This window comes from Gymnoscopelus microlampas (assembly GCF_963454915.1).
Source record: "Gymnoscopelus microlampas genome assembly, chromosome: 11".
Lineage (NCBI taxonomy): Eukaryota > Metazoa > Chordata > Actinopteri > Myctophiformes > Myctophidae > Gymnoscopelus > Gymnoscopelus microlampas.
The window spans coordinates 36993913-37016143 of NC_139948.1; the positions used below are offsets into that span (position 1 = coordinate 36993913).

At 39.4% G+C, this 22231-nt stretch overlaps 1 protein-coding gene across 4 annotated transcripts; it reads right to left on the reverse strand.

Annotated features, from left to right (window-relative positions):
- Positions 1-7427: 7427 nt before the first annotated feature.
- adgre5a (adhesion G protein-coupled receptor E5a) lies at positions 7428-19249 on the reverse strand. Of its 4 annotated transcripts, none has more exons than XM_084071550.1 (19): positions 18879-19249; positions 16738-16827; positions 16443-16568; positions 16167-16289; positions 15185-15328; positions 14828-14953; positions 14645-14688; positions 14419-14529; positions 13604-13757; positions 12988-13110; positions 12228-12397; positions 11929-12093; positions 11573-11767; positions 10723-10940; positions 10550-10616; positions 10123-10214; positions 9768-9936; positions 9033-9128; positions 7428-8420 (listed from the first exon to the last, which is right to left on the reverse strand). In XM_084071550.1, exons 1-19 carry the CDS (start codon positions 18907-18909, stop codon positions 8379-8381), a joined length of 2286 nt encoding a protein of 761 aa, XP_083927676.1. In that variant the 5' UTR covers positions 18910-19249; the 3' UTR covers positions 7428-8378. The 4 variants fall into 4 exon arrangements, with proteins under 4 accessions (XP_083927676.1, XP_083927678.1, XP_083927677.1 ...); XM_084071552.1 differs by having other exon boundaries at positions 14828-14886; positions 15262-15328; positions 18879-19247; XM_084071551.1 differs by lacking the exon at positions 16167-16289 and having other exon boundaries at positions 18879-19247.
- Positions 19250-22231: the final 2982 nt, after the last annotated feature.

The window sequence follows — 22231 nt, forward strand, 5'->3', positions numbered from 1 at the left end:
TCAATTTTCAGTACTTATACTTCTATTCCACTACATCTCAGAGGCAAATATTATACTTTTACTCCACTACAATTATTGGAAAACTTTAGTTTCTAGTTACTTTGTAGATTTTGATTATTATTACAAAACATTAACCACTTCAGCCCTATATACATTTCGGCCATTTCAAAATAGCCGATCTACAAGCTCACAAGGCCTCGTGATGTGACGCATTGTGAGCTTGTAGATCTGCTATTTTCAAAAGATATTTATACATTTTATACATTTGAAAACTTGTGAAATGGGACCGTCTGCATAATGAGTACTTTCTACTTTTGGTCCTTTAAGTACATTTTGATACCAATACCTTTGTGCTTTTACTCAAGTCAATTTTGAATTCTGGCTTTTACTTGTAACAGAGTATTTCTACATTGTAGTATTGATACTTTTACCTAAGTACAAATTTGAGTACTTTTTCCACCACTGAAAATAATACAGTAATACAAATATGAAATACTCACAAGATCGGTGCCGTGTCACATATAGGAAACAACTACATTGATGACTGCCAATTGCACTCATTTCCACTTCCAATAAGCAAAAAAGATGACGAAGATGATGCAGACTCTTGTCTCAACACCCTTGGGTAATGTGACAATGACATAACATGCAATAATGCCAGGCTACATACAGTATCTTATAGAGCTGGGAAATATGTTGAAAAGACCAGGTCCAATATTGTCTGTTGTTTAGCCAGGAAGGATGCCCAGAGAGCAGAGAGACTGGAGATGTCACCAAAGGTACAGTACTGGCACTTAATGACCGGAGACAACAGAGCAGTTGATCTCTGCTGGACAATAGAAGGAGCCAGTGACTGTGTTAACCACTTGAATAGCAGAGCATGCAACAAAAAAGAGCAGATCTACAAGTTCACAACGCATTGCAGCGCAACACATGAGCTTGTAGCGCGGCTATTTTCGGTGAAGAAATTTGCTGTAGAGGGAAAAAAGAGTGGACCAAGTATAGAATAGAAGTATTTGTTTACCAAGTATATAGAGGTTTTTAAGTGGTTGAATGAGGTTGTAGGAGTGCAGGTAGTTTAGTGCAGCTGACATGTTCAGTATCTGAAAATAGCAGATCTACAAGCTCATAACGTCTCAGTCTGCAAGGCCTTGTGAGCTTGTAGATCGGCTATTTTCAGGTAAAGTGATTTGATGTAGAGGGAAAAAGGAGAAAACCAAGTAGGCCTACAGAGCCAAAGGTCAAATTTTCTTAGTGTTGAGGGTCTACTCTAAGTGGTTAAATGTCTACCATTAATTTACACAATTACTGATAGTCAATGGAACTCCCAAGAGTAAAAAGGGCCACCAATGTACTAGTGCAGGAAGAGAAATGACAGAGATTTAGTTCCTCTTTGAAGAGCCAAGTAGCACTCTGTTTATTCAAACAGAAAAAAACAATAACAACAAACCTGTCGCACAGGTAATTATGTCAACACTTTCGGAGGTGTGTATTAACTCTTTAAGGTAACAGTACAGTACCTACAGTATGTATTAAAGGAAATACTGCCTCTGGTATAAGTAGGAACAAACTATTATAAACATGGGGCGAGAACACAGTGAATTGACCGTACTTTTTTTTCTTCTTATGTTTTTATCCCACAATTTTGTAAACCATTTTTTCAACCAGTGCCAATTGCCTATGTAATCCTGGGCACTACTCTCCCTCTGCCAGCCTAGGGAGAGCCCAGAACTGAGCTCATGCCTCCTTCAATGCATGAGGAGCTAGCAAGCCGCTTCTTATCACCTGACAGGGGGGAGTTTCCCCAGTTCGACGTAACGTGTGGAAGGAACACGTTATTCCAACCAGTTCCTTTCCCCTCCATCAGGCGCCCCGGCTGACCAGGGGGAGGCATAATTGACTGTACTTAATAACTGTCCTGTGTGTGTATGTCCACCACAAGGTGTTGTTGTCTCTGCAATACATTGGTTTAAAGACACCTCAGCATTTTAGTAAAACTGTTGGCCCACGATACTTATATTTATCAACTGAAAATTCCCTTGTGCGTAAATTAAATATGTTTTTTTTGAGCACTATGTCGAAAAGATGCTTTTTGCATTGTTTGTTTTGGCCCAAGGACAATTAATACATTATCTTCTTCCTCTCTCCACATGATTACAAGTGAAATATGTAAGACAGATGTGTAAAGGACTGGCCCAATAAGCGGCTGGAAACAGCACAGAGTCAGGTGTAAATTGCAACCAAAGTGCTTTTATTCATCCAAAGTGTACAGGTTAAGGGCATCAGCAGCAGAAGGTGGCATGGTGGTCGGCAGCTCCACCATGTCCTTGTCCTACAACTAAAACTGAGTGTGTTTGTTTCTGGCAGCCTTTTATACTCAGCTGAGCCAATCAGTGTGAGTCAATCAGTGTGGGTTCAACCATGTTGCAGGTTACTTCAAACATGCAACAAATCTACACCACACATTCCATTAAAACATCTGAATCAATAACCCTGGCAAAAACATATAACTTAAGCACCCTATGGCAAAACAAACATTATCACATTATTAGCAGCTTCCAATATACCACACATATAACACAAAAGCCCCCTCTCTCTTCTACTGTGGTCCAGTCCTCCCATATATGGTGCTCGGGCACCCTGGGGACTCTTTTGCCCGAACACCCTGGAACAGACAGACATAAGCAGTATTAAAATCACAATCCAACATCCCATATATATTGCCAAATTATATTGCACTAAAACATATTGCACAATCCTCTTATGATCCAATATCCTTGTGCAAATATACTGTGCAAAAGAGTAAAGTGCAAATTAGTGTCAATTATAAGTAACGGAGGACCTCTTCGTTACAAGATGTTAATCAGGTATAATCAAATGGCTTTGGCATGTAACCGGAGACATATTTGTAAATCCACATTTCAACCTGTTTTCCCTTGCTCACCTTGGATTCTTTCTGGTACCCCCTTCTTGCCAATCAAGGTGCCTGCATTGAGAGCCAGGCAATAAGTCAAGTACCTGCAATTTAGAAATTGGTCGATTGGACGATGTGAACTGGAGACAGGTACGTGAGGTCACGAAAAGGTCAATCTGTGCATAATGGTTCTCAAATTATTATTTTTTATGTAGAGGACCTCCAACATGTATTTGGCCACGGACTCCCTTCTGAAAATATTGTGAGCGAGGGAACCCCATAAGAGAAGATTTTTCCAGATTTTTCTAAATGTTTTGAAAATAGCAGCTCACAACGTGTGGGCTTGTAGATCAGGTAAGGCAGCCGGAATTTATCAAGTCTTGAACGAGTATATTAAAAGTACAGCAAATATATTCATGCCATTTATGTATCCCTGTTTAATACGATTTTTTACTCTGGTATTTTTCCTGAAGATTGGACGCTTGGTCTGATTCATTCTTGAGAAGAAGGGCAATACTGCCAACTGCTTTTGAGTTGTTTGGGTAAATTGTTTACAAATGTATTAAATGCAAGGTTGCTTAATTTCTGTGAGGATAACTTTATCTTGAGGGAAACCCAGGCAGGATTTAGAAAGAATTACTCTACCAGTAACCATATTTTTGTCCTGAAACATATTGTTGATTTATTTTGCTTTAAAAAGAAGAGATTATTCTGTTCCTTTATAGAATACAGCAAGGCATTTGATTTAGTCAGGATGGATGCTCTTTGGTATAAATTGTCAAAAGTAGGAATCAAGGGCAAATTTATGGATGTAGTAATAAATATTTATAAAAACGTAATGACCTGGAGGACTACCTTATACCTTATACATAATGGCTGCCAGTCTATCAACTTTGAAGATGCAATGATTGATAACTATTTACAGCGTATGTTATTGTTGTACGAGGAAGACACAATTGTCATGTCTAATACAAAGGAGGGATTACAGAAGGCAATAGACCTGATGTGTGGTTTATGTGAAAGATGGAAACTGAAGATCAATAGTGAAAAAACAAAGGTCACAGTCTTTAGATGTAGAAAAGCTGACACCAGTAAACTAAAGTTTGTTTGTAATGGAGACAACTGGAGGTCGTTCATAGTTTTAAATATCTTGGAGTTATTATGAATTATAATGGTTCATTTAAGATTGCTATTGAAGAGTTGTATAAGCAGGCCTCACGTGCCATGTACTCCCTCCTTTGTAAATGTAGAACATTTGATTTACCAGTAAATGTTGCACTAGATCTTTTCGACAAGATGGTTTCACCAGTTATGTTATACACATGTTATACACAGGTTTGAAAAAATGTAAAGGTTAGGAAAATTACATCTTAAATTCCTCAAGTACATCCTAAAAGTAAAAACACCTACCTGTAGTAATATATGGTGAGTTGGGAAGGTACCCAATTTGTATTTTAGTTAAAAAGAGACTATTGGGCCTGGTTGATCGAAGACAAAGAGAGTAAACTGAGCCGAGTAATCTACAACTGTCTGCTTAACCTGGGTTGTAGGTTAAGCAGACAGTGAGACACATGTACACGGGTGTGCATGTGTCACCATGGGTCTCACAAGTGAAGCATATACTGGACGACTGTCGTATGTCTTACCTGAGCTGACTCAGAAATGTAGTAACATGACTGGTTGAAAGTTGAAACTAACTGTTGAACAAAGGTTGAAAGATCAGTTCTTGCTAAAGTGGCAAAGTGAACTTAATAGTGTAGACCACATGTGACATTTATGTCGAGTTCAAACAAGAGTTTAAGTTTAAAAAACCCTTAGTACAAACATAAAAACTATAAGTGCAGAGTCTGCAGACAGGCCATTTGTAATTTTAGGCTGAATAACACGAGAATTCCAAAGGTTACTGCGTGGCAGATATAAAGGGCTGGAAAGAAGCCAGAGGTTATGAAATCTATGTAAGGACAACCGAGTTAGGGATGAGTTCCACGTTCTGTTTGAGTGCAAGAATACCACCATTATGATTTTTTGACAAAAACACCTGCCAAAGTATGATATAACTCACTCATCTATGTTGAAACTACTTTTATTACTGCAATCTGATAAGCCAAAAAATCTTTCCTCTGTTCAAATTATGTATGCCATGCCTTTTGTCTGTATGCATATTGTTATGTATTGTATACTGTCTATTTATGAATCTGTGCTCCATACCATGTGAGGCCGTGAGTTAAATAAATGATGATGATGAGCAATTCTTGAATAACCGAGTGTAAAATAGGTTTAAAGTGGTCAAAACTGAAACATTTTGATGCTATTAACTAATTTGCCTGGGGACATCCTGGAACCCCCTCAAGGGCCCCTGGGGGAACCACTGACCCCACTTTGAAAAACACTGATCTTGACAAACTGTGTGCACGAGCAAAATGTAACACCGCTGGACACTAAGTGATGTTTTTGCCATCACATCACACCCATCATATCACACCATGGCACTGTGTGAGGTCTCATTATTCCGAATCTGTAAGAACACCACATGCTTTCAGTGAAGGGAAGTAATTCAGTTGCAATAAGGAACATACAGTATCTACGCATATCGCACATATCTACGCAGATATTTACGCACATAGCACCCCTACCTCAATATTTACATACTGACATATTAACTACAACACACACACATATACACACACAAATGGACATACATATCTACATGTTAATAGATACTTATAACCATATACTGTGCAGTGTGCACATACACATATGGATCATATTTAGAAGTAGGATCCATGCACACAACACCTTCAAGCACCTCATCATGTACTGTGACGAATTTACATGCCTTGCTATTTCTTTACCTTCTACTTGCTATTGTTGTTTGCAACTCTTAGTTATTTATTTGTTATAATTATTTTTGCTGCTACAATGTTGTACAACCAAAATAGTTTTTTTGTACACATCCCACGTTTAAGATCAAGGCTCAAGGCAAACCCGAACTCTTTGTCATTCTTTTCTCTCTGCCTCTGGGCAGGGCTGCTCTCTTATCTGACCTATACCTTATTTTCACTGACTCTCTCTTAAGTCTTATTTATACGTATCGCACAGTGGTGGATGACTTATTAATTGATGTATTAACTTATTTTGCTTTAACATAATTTTTTGTCAGTGAGTGACACCATTGCTTGATTAAGCTTTAGTTTTCTAGTCTTTGTCTTCTGTTTGCATTATTGATGCAGTGCCATTTGAACAGAACTTTTTTTCTCAAGGACTGCTGCTTGGCATTTTCTTTTTGCATCTTAACTGCTCTTTTTTGAAAAGTAATTTTCAGTCTTTCAAGTTTTGAAAGACAATCATCTGTGGTGTGGTAACGAAGGCAGAACCTTCTTTTTGCTTTTGTATGTTGCCAGGTGAGCTGAGCAGCTCAACAGCAGAGGGAGCTGACGATGTGATAGACATGAATTGTGGATGTATTTCTTGGATACCCTTGTAGAAATTTGTAGACCAGACAGTGCTTTCTGGGAGTCAAGTCAACCTCGAGTTTATTGCCAAACAATTGAACACAGTATACAGGTTGGTTAGTAGTTTGCAGCGAGTTGAGGCATCGGGTGAGTAGGAGCAATCTCTGACACAGAGACCTTCTGTGTCTCCCTATATACAGACAGATGGGCACTTGATTTCTCAATATCGGAAGACACCCCAAGATGACAGCTGTCGTAATATCTCACTATTAATATCACTCCCAATGACCAGACCCCCTATCCTCAACCGTCTTGACCTTACAAGGGCCAACATTAAGGAGCTTAGGTCAGGTGCTGGTTGGCAGCCTTCAGATGTGGTCACACTAAGGGACCGTAATAGTCCTGAATCAGAATTCGCCAAGTCACTGTTGTTCTCCTCAGGTTCAACCTCTGACTATCCTTTCAGGCCTCAACCTTTAACTCTCTGTTAGGCACAGGGCTGTCTTATAATACACAGCTTTATAAGTAAATTATGCATAGATAATGTCACAAGACATCAACAGAATTACTGAGGGTGATGATGCAGTAGTGAAGAGGTCTTCAACAGGGGGTCCGGGACCCCTAGAGGGTCCTCAGAGTTACTACAGGGGGGCCGCCAAATCTTTGTGTGATAGGCTTTGTGAGCTTGTACACGTAGATATTTTTGGCAAGGTGGTTTTATGTAGAGGGAAAAGGGAGCAAACCAAGTACAGAGCCAAAGGTCAAATTTGCTTAGTGTTGAGGGTTTAAGTGGTAAAATGTCCACCATTAATTTACACAACACCGATAGTCAATGAAACTATCTATGAAATCCATGAAAAAGTTTAATCTGCAAGACAATTTTATACAATATGTAGTGGGTGTCCCTGTTTCATCTCTCTCTCAAGGGTCCATGGCCTGAAAAACGCTGAAGACCCCTGCATTAGTGACTTAGTAGAAAACAGAAAGACATAAATCACCCTGGAGCAGAACAAAATGTCTTTCTTTTCAAGCATTTGAAGGCTCAGTTGAAAAACAACTACTTACTTAAAATGTTTTATTCAAACAGCTTATAAAAACAATAATCATATAAAATGATAACAAACGGCATCTCTAAGTACAGGTGTACAGTGGAATGCATAGCAGAGGATTGTTATGAGCAATATTCTAAAAGTCATAATAACAGTAGTTTTGAACATTCAAGGTCTCAACCTCTAATTACATTAATTATATCACAGGCTATTTGGCACATTTGTTTCCCACCATGGATAACTCTTTCTATGAAACCCATGTCTATAATGCCTTCTAAACATAATATCACTGTATAATTATAGTTAAATGCACCCATAAATAAACTCAACAATAACCATAATACATTATAAAGCTTTATATAATTACTTATAAGGTCAATAGATTATAATGTAAGTATGTTTATAATGCAATATAGACATGGGCTTCAAAGAAAGTGTTACTGTGACGGGTTAACATTACTGTTACTACACAGTATACTCATACTAACATGCTTACAGGCTCTAACGCAGCTTCATGAAGAAATATACAGCAATATGAACACAAATGTACACATTAAATCCATCTAATTAATTTCCTTCTGTGATGGTTATATTTTAAATACAATATCTTAAATACAGCAAAACAACATACACGGCACAGACAAAAACATAAGACACACTGTACAGATAGTAGAAAAGTGCTGGTATTTGATGGATAACCTCTAGGATTGTCTTTGTGGGTCAGATCAGTACCTGAATGATTCAACAAGCCATGCTAAGTGCAACCGACTCAAGCAGGTTGAGAGAATATCAGCCCAGTGGTCATCTTAAAATTACAACAAAAGATATGTAAAAGACTGTACTAAGCATCTGTAATGAAAAAGCTGAGAACAGTAAATAATCACAAAGCTTCCTGAAGATCTCATGTCAGGGAATTCGTCTTGACCTTTGAGGATGTTTCTGAGGTCACTAGTCTGTGGCTCTTCAGATATTAGACTCCCCCGTGTTCTGACCACTCTTGGATGACTGAGGATTAAAGAAGGTAAAAGCAGAACGGTCTCATTCCTTGTTCATTCGTGATGCAGTTTGGCTGTGCTGAGACACTGAGAAACAAGCTGCTGCACTTTCACACCAGCTATGATAAAAAAAAGAATATAAAATTGCGCCAAATAACTTTCTTGTGTTGTGTAGATATTGACACTAAAAATAAAAACAGGTTTATAGTAGATTTTATATGATATGAGATGAAATCATGTATTCAGTTTCTCTGTTGTCTCTTCTTAGCCACATGAACCCTAGCACCCCTATTCTGGGCATTCAGTGAAAATAGTCAGTCTACGAGCAGTCAGTCTCACAACGTGTCATCTGTGACGCATTGTGAGCCTCTAGGTTGGCTATTTTTTTTTACCAACAATACCAGGTTGGCTATTTCTGCTGAATAGATGTGGTGTAGAGGGAAAACAGAAGGGGCCAAGTATAGACCCTTGGGGGACCCCAGTCAAGTATGTAGGGTGTAAATAGGTGGTTAATATGGTGCTGTTGGATTACTAGATTATCCAGCCATTCTAAATATAAATGGAAATATCTAACAAATTTGAGCTTTGTGATTCAAAATATGTATCTTGTCAGGTAGCTTACCGGTGCCTTGCTTGACTGGGAGTTGCTGAAATCTGAGTACTTCTTCTTCTGGGGTGAACGGATGCTGGGCATTAACTTCCCATACTCCTCTCTCACCTACAGGGGGCAAAATCGAGCACTCTGTAATGAATCTGCATTCAGGTTTGACATCATCATTAGTCACTGCACACCTCATTGCTTGTAAAACAAAGTGCTTTTCAGTGGTGTAAAGTAACTAAGTACATTTACTCAAGTACTGTACTTAAGTACAATTTTTAGGTATTTTCTACTTTACTGGAGTATTTCCAGTTTTCAGTACTTTTACTCAAGAGGCAAATATTGTACTTTTACTCCTCTACAATTATTTGAAAACTTTACTAGTTACTTTGTAGATTTTGATTATTATTACAAAACATACCACTTCAGCCCTATATATTTCGGCCTTTTGAAAATAGCCGATTTTCAAGCTCACAAAGCGTCACTATGCGACGCATTGTGAGCTTGTAGATCTGCTATTTTCAAAAGATTTCTTTATACATTTTGCAATTGTGAAATGGGACATTCTGCACATGAGTACTTTTACTTTTGGTACTTTAAGTGAATGTTGATACCAGAAAGTTTGAATTCCGGACTTTTACTTGTAACAGAGTATTTCTACATTGCAGTATTGATACTTTTACTTAAGTAAAACATTTGAGTACTTTTTCCACCACCACTGGTGCTTTTCAATTGTTTCGAATTAAGTGTGTGCCAAACCTGTTTAGAGAGCAGGCAGTGCATGACGAAAAGCAGAACGCCCTGCAAGCTGTTGAGGAGGGTGAACAGGTACGATATAGCCATTGTGCTCTCGTCGAATTGGAAACAACCAAAGATCCACATGGTACCCAGCACACACAGTTGAGCCACTGCAGTGATGATGAAAGCCCTGCAGGAGGAGACGGTACATGAAAGCCACATTTATGCTTCTGTGACGTGTGTGAAGTGTTGTGCAATGTGTCGCTTAAAAAAAAAGTTTTATTCTCTTTGTTGAGCAACACGATGCATGATACTTTGCTACAGTAAGAATTAGGCAACTACCGGCTCAAAATGACTGGGCCTTTTGATCGCTTACTTAATTTTGTGTAAGTTGTCGAGGTCAGGGTTCAAACTGGAGAACTTTTGTGCCAGCTTCCACACAGTGATGAGGAAGAAGAAGATGTTGATCTGAAAGGTATTATAGGATTAAGAAAAAAAAAGTGTGAAGTAGCTCTATATTATTATTATTATTCACTAACACAGATCTCTCTCCCAGCCAGAAAGCCCATGTGGTTCCCAAGTTGTCTACATGTGGGCTAACTGGCATGGGTTGGAAGTGGGCAAGCCCATGTTCTCTCCGGATTAGATAAAATAAATATCTCGACCTGAAAATGCATTTTTTGTTTACTTACGGCGAGGCAGAGAGACCCCTGTTACTGAACAAACACGCAATGATTACTGTTGCTATTTAGAGCTTTCATTTACGTGGTTATTCAATTTGGCTCATGTTTTTATTTACTCACCATAATGATGGCACAGGCAGGGCCAAAGAAACCCCAGATAAATCCATTTTCCAAGCTTAACCAGCAGCTGTAAAACACATGGAAAATTCACCGCATTGGTGCTGGTACAGAGGCTAAAATGGTAGAGATGAAAACATAGATCAAATGGGTGTCAGTCAGTATTGGAAACTCACTGTCGCGTAGTGCCGTATCCTTTGGCATTTGCTATGGCAGAGACGATGACAATCACGGCGGGGACTCCATAACCTCCTGCCATCATGTAGAGGCGCTTGAACGATGTGTTAAAGACAAGGACCACCATTCTGAAGAGCTGTATCCCCTCCAGACACATCCAGCAGAATGCTGCCAGGAAGAAGAAATGCAGAAGACCTGCTACCACAGCACAGCCAGTCTGATGTCGAGAAGAGAGAGGTGGTTAGGAGGAGAAACAAAACATCCTGAGAAATGAGAGACCAAAGAGTGCTTTGCTGTGTTGTTTACTGCCTTACAGTAATTGGAGGAAACCCATAACATAACAATATTAAGTAATGTAATGTATAGCTTTTAGAAATCAGTTACAATTATTTTGTCAGGTAACACATTTCCTTTTTATTTATGGTTTTATTTTCAAGTTCGTAAATAATTCATGGATACTAAATACAATGCAACCGATTGTCTACCATTCACTATTTATACTTTATTTGTTTTTCTAAACATATACTGTACCACACAGGGGCTGCAGCTTCTGAGTTATTTATGTTTCATTATGACATTGAAATTTACGCTGCTTCTCTATTCTATATAGCTTACCTCTTCCATTTAATACTATGGCTAGTCCTGACAGTGAATACTTAATGGCAGCACAACTCCACTGTGCTTGTCATGCATTCTGACAGTACACCCTTGTGACGTTTTTCACTGTTAGATTAGATCAGATTAGACTTCATTGTCCCTGTTAGGAATATTTGTTTTCACAGTCTGTTCACACAGAATGTTTCCACAGTCTGTTGGCTTCACACAGAAACACATAAGATGTGTATTTACCTGGTTCTCTGTGCGGGAGATGCCGGCCAGGAAGATTAGGTTGGCGATGAAGAGGCTGATGCAGAGGTGCAGGTGAATGGTGTTCCGGGGACTCTGGATGGAGCGGATCAGTGCGAACGTGAGGATGCACAGCAACAGGCACAGTAATGACAGGGTCAGTCCCACCCAGGTGATCAGCTGCAGCTCAAATGTATGCTATTGGGAGAATGAAGGGGGCAGGGGTTACTTCATAGGCGAGGATCAAACTCTGGACTTCTGAATACTCCTATGTCCAGACCCTAACAGGTACATTTTTACACTTTCAGAATGAAATGACCACTCAGGATGTTACTATTATGCAACAGGGGACTCTTAACCTCAACATCATAGAGGGCCATGAGTACTGCAAAGCTGCTGAGATGGTTGCAGGAACAGACAGTGTAGTCCGAGGTGCTATTCACAACGCTGCAGCCATGAGAAGACCATGCTCCACCGTCCTTTGTGAAATCCCAGTAGACACAGGTGTGGTTAGCTTCATGTTCCTGTTAAACACACCAGACGTTGGCATACGTTTTTTATAACAACAGATTGTCAAGGTTTTACAGTCATCCTGCTGACATTGATCATACATAAGTCCTGATTTGTAAACAGTGAAGGCCAAGTGTATGTTTCTTGCCTGTGTCAGGTGGCTGAAGGTTAAAACCACTGGATCTTTGAGCAGGTCTGTATCACTGTTACTAACGGAGGCCGTCACCACTTTGGAGTTGATCTGGAGGTCTTCACTTGGTTTCATCCCACTGACACTTTCCAGGTTCTTGTAAGTCAGCAAAGACACTGAGGCAAAGCCTGTAACAATCCCACACAAGACATACTTGATTCAGATGACATCCATTGGATTCATAAGGTATTTGGAGTCTTTGATGAAAGTATGGGGGTAGGGCTGTGAATCTTCTGCTATCTCATGATTCAATTCGATTCCGATTCTTGGGGGTCACGATTCCGATTCAAAAACGTTTTTTCCCGATTCAGCCCAGAACTTGCCACTTCTCAGAAATGTCATTATACAAAAATACAAAAAAAAAGAAAGAATCTTTTTTTTCCCCCCACACCCCTAGAGGAGACATTGTCATATTTTTTCCCTCTGTAACTGAGCCGTATTGTACGACTTACCAAACCAACCCAATGGCAGGGGGAATACTCACGCCTTTCCTCCTGTTAACCTACTACCACAGTCCTGCTATTCTATCACAGCACACCCTGTCTAATACGACCAGCTGTCCATCCTCGTCACCCCATCCAATGTCAAAATAGTGAACTATTATGACATTCTCATACTGGTAATAAGTGGGTTAACTAAAAACAATGATGACAGTGATAATGCTGAGAAAAGTGATAAATACAATGATAAAGATGTTGATGATGACAATGATGGGTACCTGGGTAAGAGGAGGAAATTCCTGCAGCTGTTTCCCACTGGATATCCAGCAGGGCATGGTAAGAAGACAAGGATTGGAGTCCCTTGGGTGGGTCACCGTCCCTCCGTATCAATATTTCCAACTCTGCACCAAAACAATTAAGTAGATTTCATATCTTGTCATGCAAGTATTGTGTGGCAGTATAGGAAACACATGTAAAAACAAACCCAAAAAAAAAAAACAAGTTACAAAACCGCCCTATTGGCAGAACAAGCTTTGTTTGGAATGGAATAAACAATAATGACTGAATTGTATTGTATAATTCTCAGTGAATATTGGGATATTCTCGCATCGCCATGACAATCCGAGATCTCCACCTAGCAAATCTGATAGGTCTGGTGACAACTTACTTCAATAGAGTTGCTAAAATTGTGTGGAAACAATTCTGAGACAATAATAAAAAAATAACTGCATTCATTTGCAGAACCAATAGGCGGTCCTTCATATACTGTATGTATAGGGATTGTGATAGGATTTGTTTTCACCGCTGTTCTAGCAACTACCGGTATCGGTATAGGCAGAGATCTCTGATTGTCTGGCCACGTTAAACCCTGCTATTCCGGATATACTTTTTTACCTGTGTGAGTTTTGTTTTTCTTAGTCTCTGGGTTTTTGAGCAGGGGCGCAATCAGCTTCAGAGCATTCTCCACTATGTTCAACACTTTGGACACTTTCTTGTTATCCTTGATGTCACCACCAGACAGGAGCTTGTCTAGTGCAGACAACAGTCCCTATTGGCACAAAGGAGGAAGAGCAAACATGTGAGGAGGAAGGAACAGACAGAGCTCCGGAAACAGAATCAGAAGAACTAGAGACTTTCTGTCTCCGTACTATTTCTGTTCCGTGTATACAGAGTACAGTATTTTGTTTAAGCATCTCTACATCACACTATGGCAGTGGTTCTCAACCTTTTCAGTCTGTGACCACCTAAAATAATCATATTTGAACTGGGGACCCCCCACCCTGATAAGCACCTGGAATGTAGAAGTTGAGGCATTCAATTTTGTTTGACTCGGTTCCACAGATACTGTAAATATTGTGAAAATAGAAGATCTAAAAGCGTTGTGAACTTGTAAATCGGCTATTTTCACAATTTTTTCTTATTTGTCAATTTGGCCAATGTTGACCAGTTTTTATAGTATAGGTTGTTGATTACTTTTGATAAATGAATGGTCTTTTTTTTCTTTCATTTATATTTTAGTTATTAAAAAGGTTGTAAAAGTCCTTAAATTGTCACTTCACTGTCATCTGGGGACCCCCCCCAAATCAGTTGGGGACCCCCCTGGGGATTCCGACCCACAGGTTGAGAACCACTGCACTATGGAATCTCCGATCTCTATGCTTGTAAAAAGAAAAGCCACATTTCCATCAATTCATTTTAAGTAGTAATACCTCGAGCAGGAGGTCTGCATTGAAATCTGTTACAGTTGGAGTTTCATTTTCAGTCAAATCCAGACAATTGTTCTTGAGTTGTTTCAGTATACCCTGCAGCACTGGGAGTTCCTGGGAATGAGAACATTAAAGAGAATGAGCTTTACAAAGCAGAGAACGGTTTGATTATACTGTATATATGAACACTGCTGGTGAAATTGTGTCAGGTATATATATATATAGTTACATCTTCCAGGTTTTCTCCACTCGCGAACACATCACACTTCAGCTCTGTGGAAACAAAAGGATTGGTTGGATTGGTAATGGTTAGGTTGGTTTGCCAATGGTAACATAAACACTTAAAATGTGCTTAGTGAAAGTATGATTTAGAAACATGTCACGATGTTAAGTGACGCATGTGAAGTCTCACCTGCACAACGTGACTCGTTGTTTCCGTAATTAGTGAAGCCAGCGTGGCATGCACAGTGATAGCCGCCATTGTCTGCATGATGGCAGGTTCCATTTCCACAGATGGGTCCATCAATCGTGCATATGTCTTGAAATTAATCAATGAGAGGAAAAGATATTTAGTAGGTTTCACGACATATCGCCAATCGCCAATAATGGAACAGCACATTTTGTGGTACAGATACTGCCCCAAAAGTAGTTTAGAGCTTGGTGGAAAGTAAACAAATGACAAACAGCAAATAGCAAAAGAATTTACTTCACCATCATTCATTTACAATTTGAAAGTGTACTGTCATCCAGTGAATGTCATATCCCTCACCTTCGCACGGCCCTTCGTTCCCTGTGAAACTAGATTTGCCAGATCTCAGTTTGAACCCAGTGTTGCAGACACAGTGGTAACTTCCAATTGTATTGTTACATTTTGCATTCTGTCCACAGGGCCCATCTACACACTCATCTATATCTATAAACAAGGGTAAAAAGAAGACATCCTGTGAAACATGACAAAAGTGTAGAACATTGATGATGCTAAAGGAAGTCACAACTTGCGATGTGTTATGACAACATCATACATCAGTAAAGGACAAGGAAAGTACAAGATTCAGAATGCTGCTGCTCAAGTCCCTGCTAATACCAAGAAAGTGGAGCATATCACTCCAGTTCTTAGAAATTTACAATGGCTCCCTGCATGTCAAATAATTATAATTATAGGTTTAGGGACTAAATATATTTCTGTTCTTGTGCGCAATCATGAACCATCCAGACTGCTCAGACAGGTCTGCTTTAATGTCCCTAGAATCAAAACTAAATGTGGAGAAGCAGTATCCAGTTTTATGCACCACATACAGGTATTCTCTCAGTTCTTTTAAATCCAATATTTCAATTTCTTTAAATATTCTTCTGCACTGCAATTTCACTCTTTTAAATTTATTTTTTCTTTACTTTTTAGTTTTTAATCTATTCAAATGTCCTTTTATATTGTGTTTTTGCTCTGTGTCCTGAACAGGTGTTTCCTATTAAGGAGATAGGTGTTTAATTTATTTTTTTCCCCTTTCCTTTCCTTTAATTTTTACAGAATTCAAATGTCCTTTTACAATGTTACATTTTACATTTATGCAGCCAGTGTGACAAATGCACAGATTATTGTTGCTGCTAAAGGAAGTCACCACTTGCAATGTGTTACGACACATACTGTACATCAACATCATACGTCAGTAAAGGACATGGAAAGTACACCTACATGTATGCAGCCTGTGTGACAAATGCATAGATTACTGTGAGGGTTTTCACTGCTGTCTCACCTAAGCATGTAACATTGTTGCTCTTACGAAAACCATCCTCACAGGTGCAGCTGTAATTTCCGATCGCATTGGCACACTTTGCATTGGGTCCACAGATGTTGGGGGGCTCACACTCATTGATATCTTATTGATGTACATGTATTAAGAAACAGATAGCTCTTAGTTTTTCATATATTTGATGCATGAATGTTGCAGTAAAATGCAGTCTTATTATGTACATACAGTATACAGTATAGAGATCATGTGGTGTCAGTGGATCATATTGTAAAATCATACCTGTGCATGTTGTAGGGGTGGTAGTGTTGAAGCCCTTTGGACACTGGCAAAGGTAGCTGCCCTTTGTGTTTATACAGTCTTGGTCTTTACCGCAGGGATTTACACCATTCACGCATTCATTGTCGTCTGGGATCAAACACCAAGGGATGTGGATGAGGAGAGAGAAGGTCAACAAAGGTTAATAGTAATCGACACCAACTGATTGGGTGGTCCTCTCGTGAATGTGCTTTAGGGACTGATGATGTCTAAATACTATGTTAAGCTAGAATGAAACTCAAAAGTTTTAGACTCTTACCTATACAGGAGAACTTCTTGCCTCTCCCCAGCTTTAGATATCCTTTACCACAATCTAGTGACAACACGATCACTATGAGGAGGTTAAGAACTGCAAAGAGAGAAGAATCCTGTCAGTCAATAATTAGCAGACGAAGGGGTTGTCTGTCTCCAGGTTCTGACCATTAATGTAATAATGGCATTATTGACATCCATGTTGAATTACTGATTCTATTTGACCATTTGGATATATTCTAATGTGGATACATGCAAACCACATATTTCAGAAGGCTCAGCAAGTTCCACAGAACAGTTAAATCCCCTCATTCTCTGCCCTGATTTCCTTAGATTGTTCCTGCAACATCTGCACACAGGATTTGCCCATATTCAACCTGAGCTGCACATGGACAACCAGAGGAACCCACTTCCTCTGCATGAGGAAACCATGAGCTGACATGGTGCTGTTAGATAACTTTATGTCCTCAGGCTGTGTGAATGAACAGCTTAATGAGGACCTATCCACAAGATAGGAGGAAGGTGTGGAAAACAGAAAGAGAGACTTGTTGTTTTTTCTCATCTCCATCTTTGTGGTAATTCTATCTTATAAAATACATTTAAAAAAAATCATTATGGATGAGTTTAAACAGTATCTAATTATAACTATATTGCTGAGCAAATTACTAATATTTGTGAAAAATATACTCTTCAGTGTATTCATTTGCCATCTGTCATTGCAACAGGAACTTTCCATTTACCAGCAGGCCTAGACAGGATAGTGTGCATGTCTTATGACAGAAAGTTCTCAAATTGGTACATTAGTTATAAAATCCCCATTGATGTGGGCTGCTTTCGCTCTTCACCATATGAACCACTCATATTGAGAATGTGTCAGTGTTGTCACCTTGTTGTGATCGCATGGCAACAGAGAATGAATGCTTCCTTGTCTGAGGGAGTGCATCTGTGTACATGAGTGTGTGAGCGATGAGCGTGTGTGTGTGTGTGTGTGTGTGTGTGTGTGTGTGTGTGTGTGTGTGTGTGTGTGTGTGTGTGTGTGTGTGTGTGTGTGTGTGTGTATCAGACTGACAGAAGATATCACGGGTGCTGTGGGATGAGCTCACAGCTTATTAATATAATCAAAAGTGGTTGAACAGATGATCTAATAACATCCACTGAAATAAATGCTTCTGCGTTCAGCATCACTGATTCCCTGATCTTAAATGAACTATCTTCCTTCGTATTCTCAGGCCGCCTCATACTGTAATTGCAGCAACAATTAAACATTTTCCATCAGTTTTCATGGTAAACTATAGTTTTGTATGTATCAGTGGATGGTTGGTATTAACTTTAAGTCACTATGTGTGCATTTGTTGTTCACTTGGCCTAGAGAATTCTCTGGGTTTTCAGGGAAAAAGAGACAAACATAGAAAGCGGCTAATGTTCAATGGCTTTATTATTTATCAGATTATTCATATTAATTCAATGGAATATTCGAAATAATAATTTATTAATTTAACTGAAATGTATTACACCACTTGTACAACAATTTAACTACATTGTTGTGAATAAAAATTCTTATATAGTTTATAATATCCAGAATATTTACATTAATTTGTCTTGAGCTACTGTAGTATGTCTAACAAGATACTAGATTTACATGAATCACTTAAACCCTATTGCGTATGTCAAATTGTTCTTCTATTTTCAGTTTTTCACTGAATGTTCTTCTATATTCGCCAAATGTTACATTACATTACATTACAGTCATTTAGCAGACGCTTTTATCCAAAGCGACTTACAATAAGTGCATTCAACATAGGCAGGGAACGAAACTACTAATCACCAGAGGTCATAAGTGCATTTCCTGTAAAAACAAGCAACCAAGAGTATACCTAGCGCTAAGGTAAAAGTGCAATATATCAGCTATCTACTTTCATAAACACATGAGATAAAATAGCCAAAATGTTCTTCTATTTTTTGCCGACTGTTCGCCTGTTATGAACGAGAGACGCTAGGGTTAATATGGTTTACATTTCATCAGCAGCCAGTTGGCTTCACGCTTTCCTTCTCTGACCAAATGTTTTCCCTCTCTCTAAGCACATAATAGATTTTTCTTTTTCCATAGCCAAGGCCCGTCTGTGGAAACAGATGTGACATTTGACTCACCCAGTATCAGGAGGGTCCTCCTGCTTGACATGATGAAGAAACTAATCACATCCACTCCTCAGTTCGAAATGGCTGTGCTGAACAATAAGCAAAGCGCTGACAATGACGTCCACCGAATAAAAGATTAAAAACCTTCAGAAATGAGTGGTATCTCATCAGCCCCGGCCGGCCCCGTACTTTTTCCGTCTCCCTCTCTGTTATTTGAATCTCCGTGTCTGCTGAATCTCAACTGACGTTGCGCGGCTCTCTGGACAGACCTTTTCAGCTGCTCTCTGAGTCACGCCTCTGAGGAAGTCGAAGGAGGAGTGTTGGAGTAAATCATCGGGCTTTGTGGTACTTTTGGTTGCTTCAGCAAAAAGGGTTAGTTGTGTGGGGAGGGGTAGGGGTGAAGGAGACCACTGGGTGTGTATTAATCTCTACTCCAGTTCCACAATGCCAAATCTATACCACAATGTCGATGTGGCCAACAGTGTTTATCAGAGGGCTTTATCTTCTCTCTCCCACTCCTCTTTCTGTGGGGTTCTCTACTCCTGCATTCCTTTACCAGAACTACACACTCCCCAGATAATGGCTTTGACCTCTGCAGACTGTTCGGAGTAGATAAGAGGTCACAGAGTTGGAACAGTGTATGGGGCAAGTCACTGTGGGAGAGAGTGTTGGGCTGGGTCATTGTTAATGTTGATGTGATGACATGTATATGGCTTACTCCCTTTGTCTTTGACTTCATCTGCCCATACAGATAACAATCATGAACGTAGTTGAATAAGTCCCACAGGCCTAACAATGGATTTATTGCCAACGTCAGTCTATTTTCTCTACTTTCACATGATTCAATCATTTTTTATTTTAAGTGAACTGACTTGGGACAGACTACTTTCTAGAGTCAGACTAACTTTGTAAAGGGCAAATACAGCCGTGGCCTAGAATATTATTTTGTTTACGGCTACAGTACAGCCAACCACAATAGCCAGAGCTGTGCAATAATGGTGCATTTGCACTAAATTAACACATTTTCCCGCAGGCTCCGAAAGAAAGCACTTCTGCTTCTCAATCTATTTGGCAGCTGTTATAGGAAGTACAAGTGCTGACAAAAAACATGTTTTTTTAGGGTATCGAGTCAACTACTTATGTAGTTAGCTGGTTTGTCCTGTGTTAACACTTTGCCTGTGACAAAAACCTCAAGATGGAAGTAATTTAATACGACATGGTTGTTTGTTTGTTGTATGATGCAGAAGTATTATTTTTTTAACTAAGATGTGCTGTAGGTGGGTACTATACCCATAGGACAGATATGTTGTTGCATTTCCGCCAGTTATTCTTGATTTTGTTTTCAGCTCACAGTGATTGGTCATTTTCAGGTCTGTCGATGAAATGCCCCATGAGGTCTGTGTCATTTTAGGGTGAGGATTGTTGGTCCATGCTTGTGAACAATAGGGAGGACATTGTACTTTGTGTGCCAGGGAACATGTTGATAGACCTCTGACACTGGCAGCTGGGGCTAAACACAGTGCTTAGTTATGAGGCTGACCTATTTCACTGCCACTTTAATGTGACCAAGCTATGATGTCACTATCATATGACTTCACTATCTTGTCCCATTAAAGATACTTCTGCATTTGTCTGCACTTACAGTAAAGACTTTGTTTCCAATGAAATATCCACCATTTTAAAAACAATGTAGTAACTGTCACATTAAATAAATATGTAATACTGTAATTAATAGGTGTGGTAGATATTGGAGGATGACACATATTGTGCGTCTTTCCTCTGACTAAGCATGGTGATAAAACTAGTGAATAGAAAGGGAGATTTAGGAAGGAAAACATAGTTATTATACCTGGTGGAGTTGAATAACAAACCAAAGCGTGCCCTTGCAATATCTGTAACACACATTCTTTTGTAAAAACAGTTTTCTCCTCTAATAACAAAAAGGGGAAGTTTTCTTGACACACCAAAAGGACATTTTTACAGTGTAGTATTTGTCCTACTGTATAACATACAGTACAGTTAACATAAACTCCAGAGCTATTATACAGTTACACAGGATACATGCACAGTTCATCACATAGGCATACATCCTTCAACACATGCTGTGTTGTAGTAAGTGAGAGATTTTGGTCATTTTCTCAAGTGTGACACAAAAAATGCAGATTCTTTCATCCTTTTTTCTTAATAATAATAATAATAATATAGGCCTCATTCCTTGGGGTGTTTTTTTGTCACTGTATATTTGCACATACATGAAATTTGTCCTCTGCATTTACCCATCCTATAACAACTAGGAGCAGTGAGCAGCCATTGTGCGGCACTCTGGGAGCAATTAGGAGTTAAGAGTCTTGCTCAGGGACATATCGACACATTGCTGGCCTGGCCTGGAATCGAACCTGCGACAACCAGGGCCTCTGGCTGCCCAGGCGGGCTCACTGTGTATGATTTCCACAATGGGCAAGCGTCCAGGGGTTATCCTGTTATCTCCCAACCCTGTTCCTGTCCATGCAGATACTGCACATGTCTAGTTTTAGATGTTTTGTATTCGTTCCATGTTTGTTTTTGTGTGCACGTTTTCTGAATATTCAAACAATGAAGAGGGGGCCTCGGCCTGGACCAGCTGTCTCAACAGCTTCCTGAGAGACCACGAGCAAAGAGGCCACACTGGAGACTCTATAGTCTGGCCAGAGAGAGACCCGAATACACTGTCAAATCCTCAACGTTAATTTAACTAAATGGATTAATTAACACTGAGGAATTTACTAGCCTACTACACACAAAGTCAAGCAGCAGAAATACATTAATATCAATGTAACTGCACAGGGTATGATGTGTTCATAACTACTCAACAGAGCTGAATGGGAATCTTTGCTTTACCCCGGACTTTAAAGCAATATTAACCAACGTCATTGCAATTAAAAAAACACAGCACACAGTATCCACACAGTATAGAGACAAGACCAGGAGACCTGGTTCTGCCAGACCCGGCAGATGCCCATGTGTCTATGCCCATGTATGGACGAAGCCCACTGCTAAGGCAATACCAAATGTGTTCTGAAATTGGTCAATAATTTACTTATTTTAAGTGGTGCAAGCAATAACATTTAACATCAGGTCTATCAACATGTTCCCTGGCACACAAAGTACAATGTCTTCACTATTGTTCACAAGCATGGACCAACAATCCTCGCCCTAAAATGACACAGACCTCTGGGGCATTTCATCTCCTTTGCCTCCCCATACACCGATTAAACATACAAATGACCCTCAAAAGTGTAATAGTTTCTTCCTTATGATGTTATACAGCAAAGTTGGTGAAACTCTACACACATTACTTCTTGAGATATTTTGTTCACAGACAGACA

Coding starts and splice junctions, on each gene's coding strand:
- adgre5a (XM_084071550.1), bottom strand. CDS start 18,909: ATGTCAAGCAGGAGGACCCTCCTGATACTGG. Junction 16,828..18,878: donor GAGGACCCTCCTGATACTGG/GTGAGTCAAATG, acceptor CTCTCTTTGCAG/TTCTTAACCTCCTCATAGTG. Junction 10,617..10,722: donor GGATACGGCACTACGCGACA/GTGAGTTTCCAA, acceptor TGTGTTTTACAG/CTGCTGGTTAAGCTTGGAAA.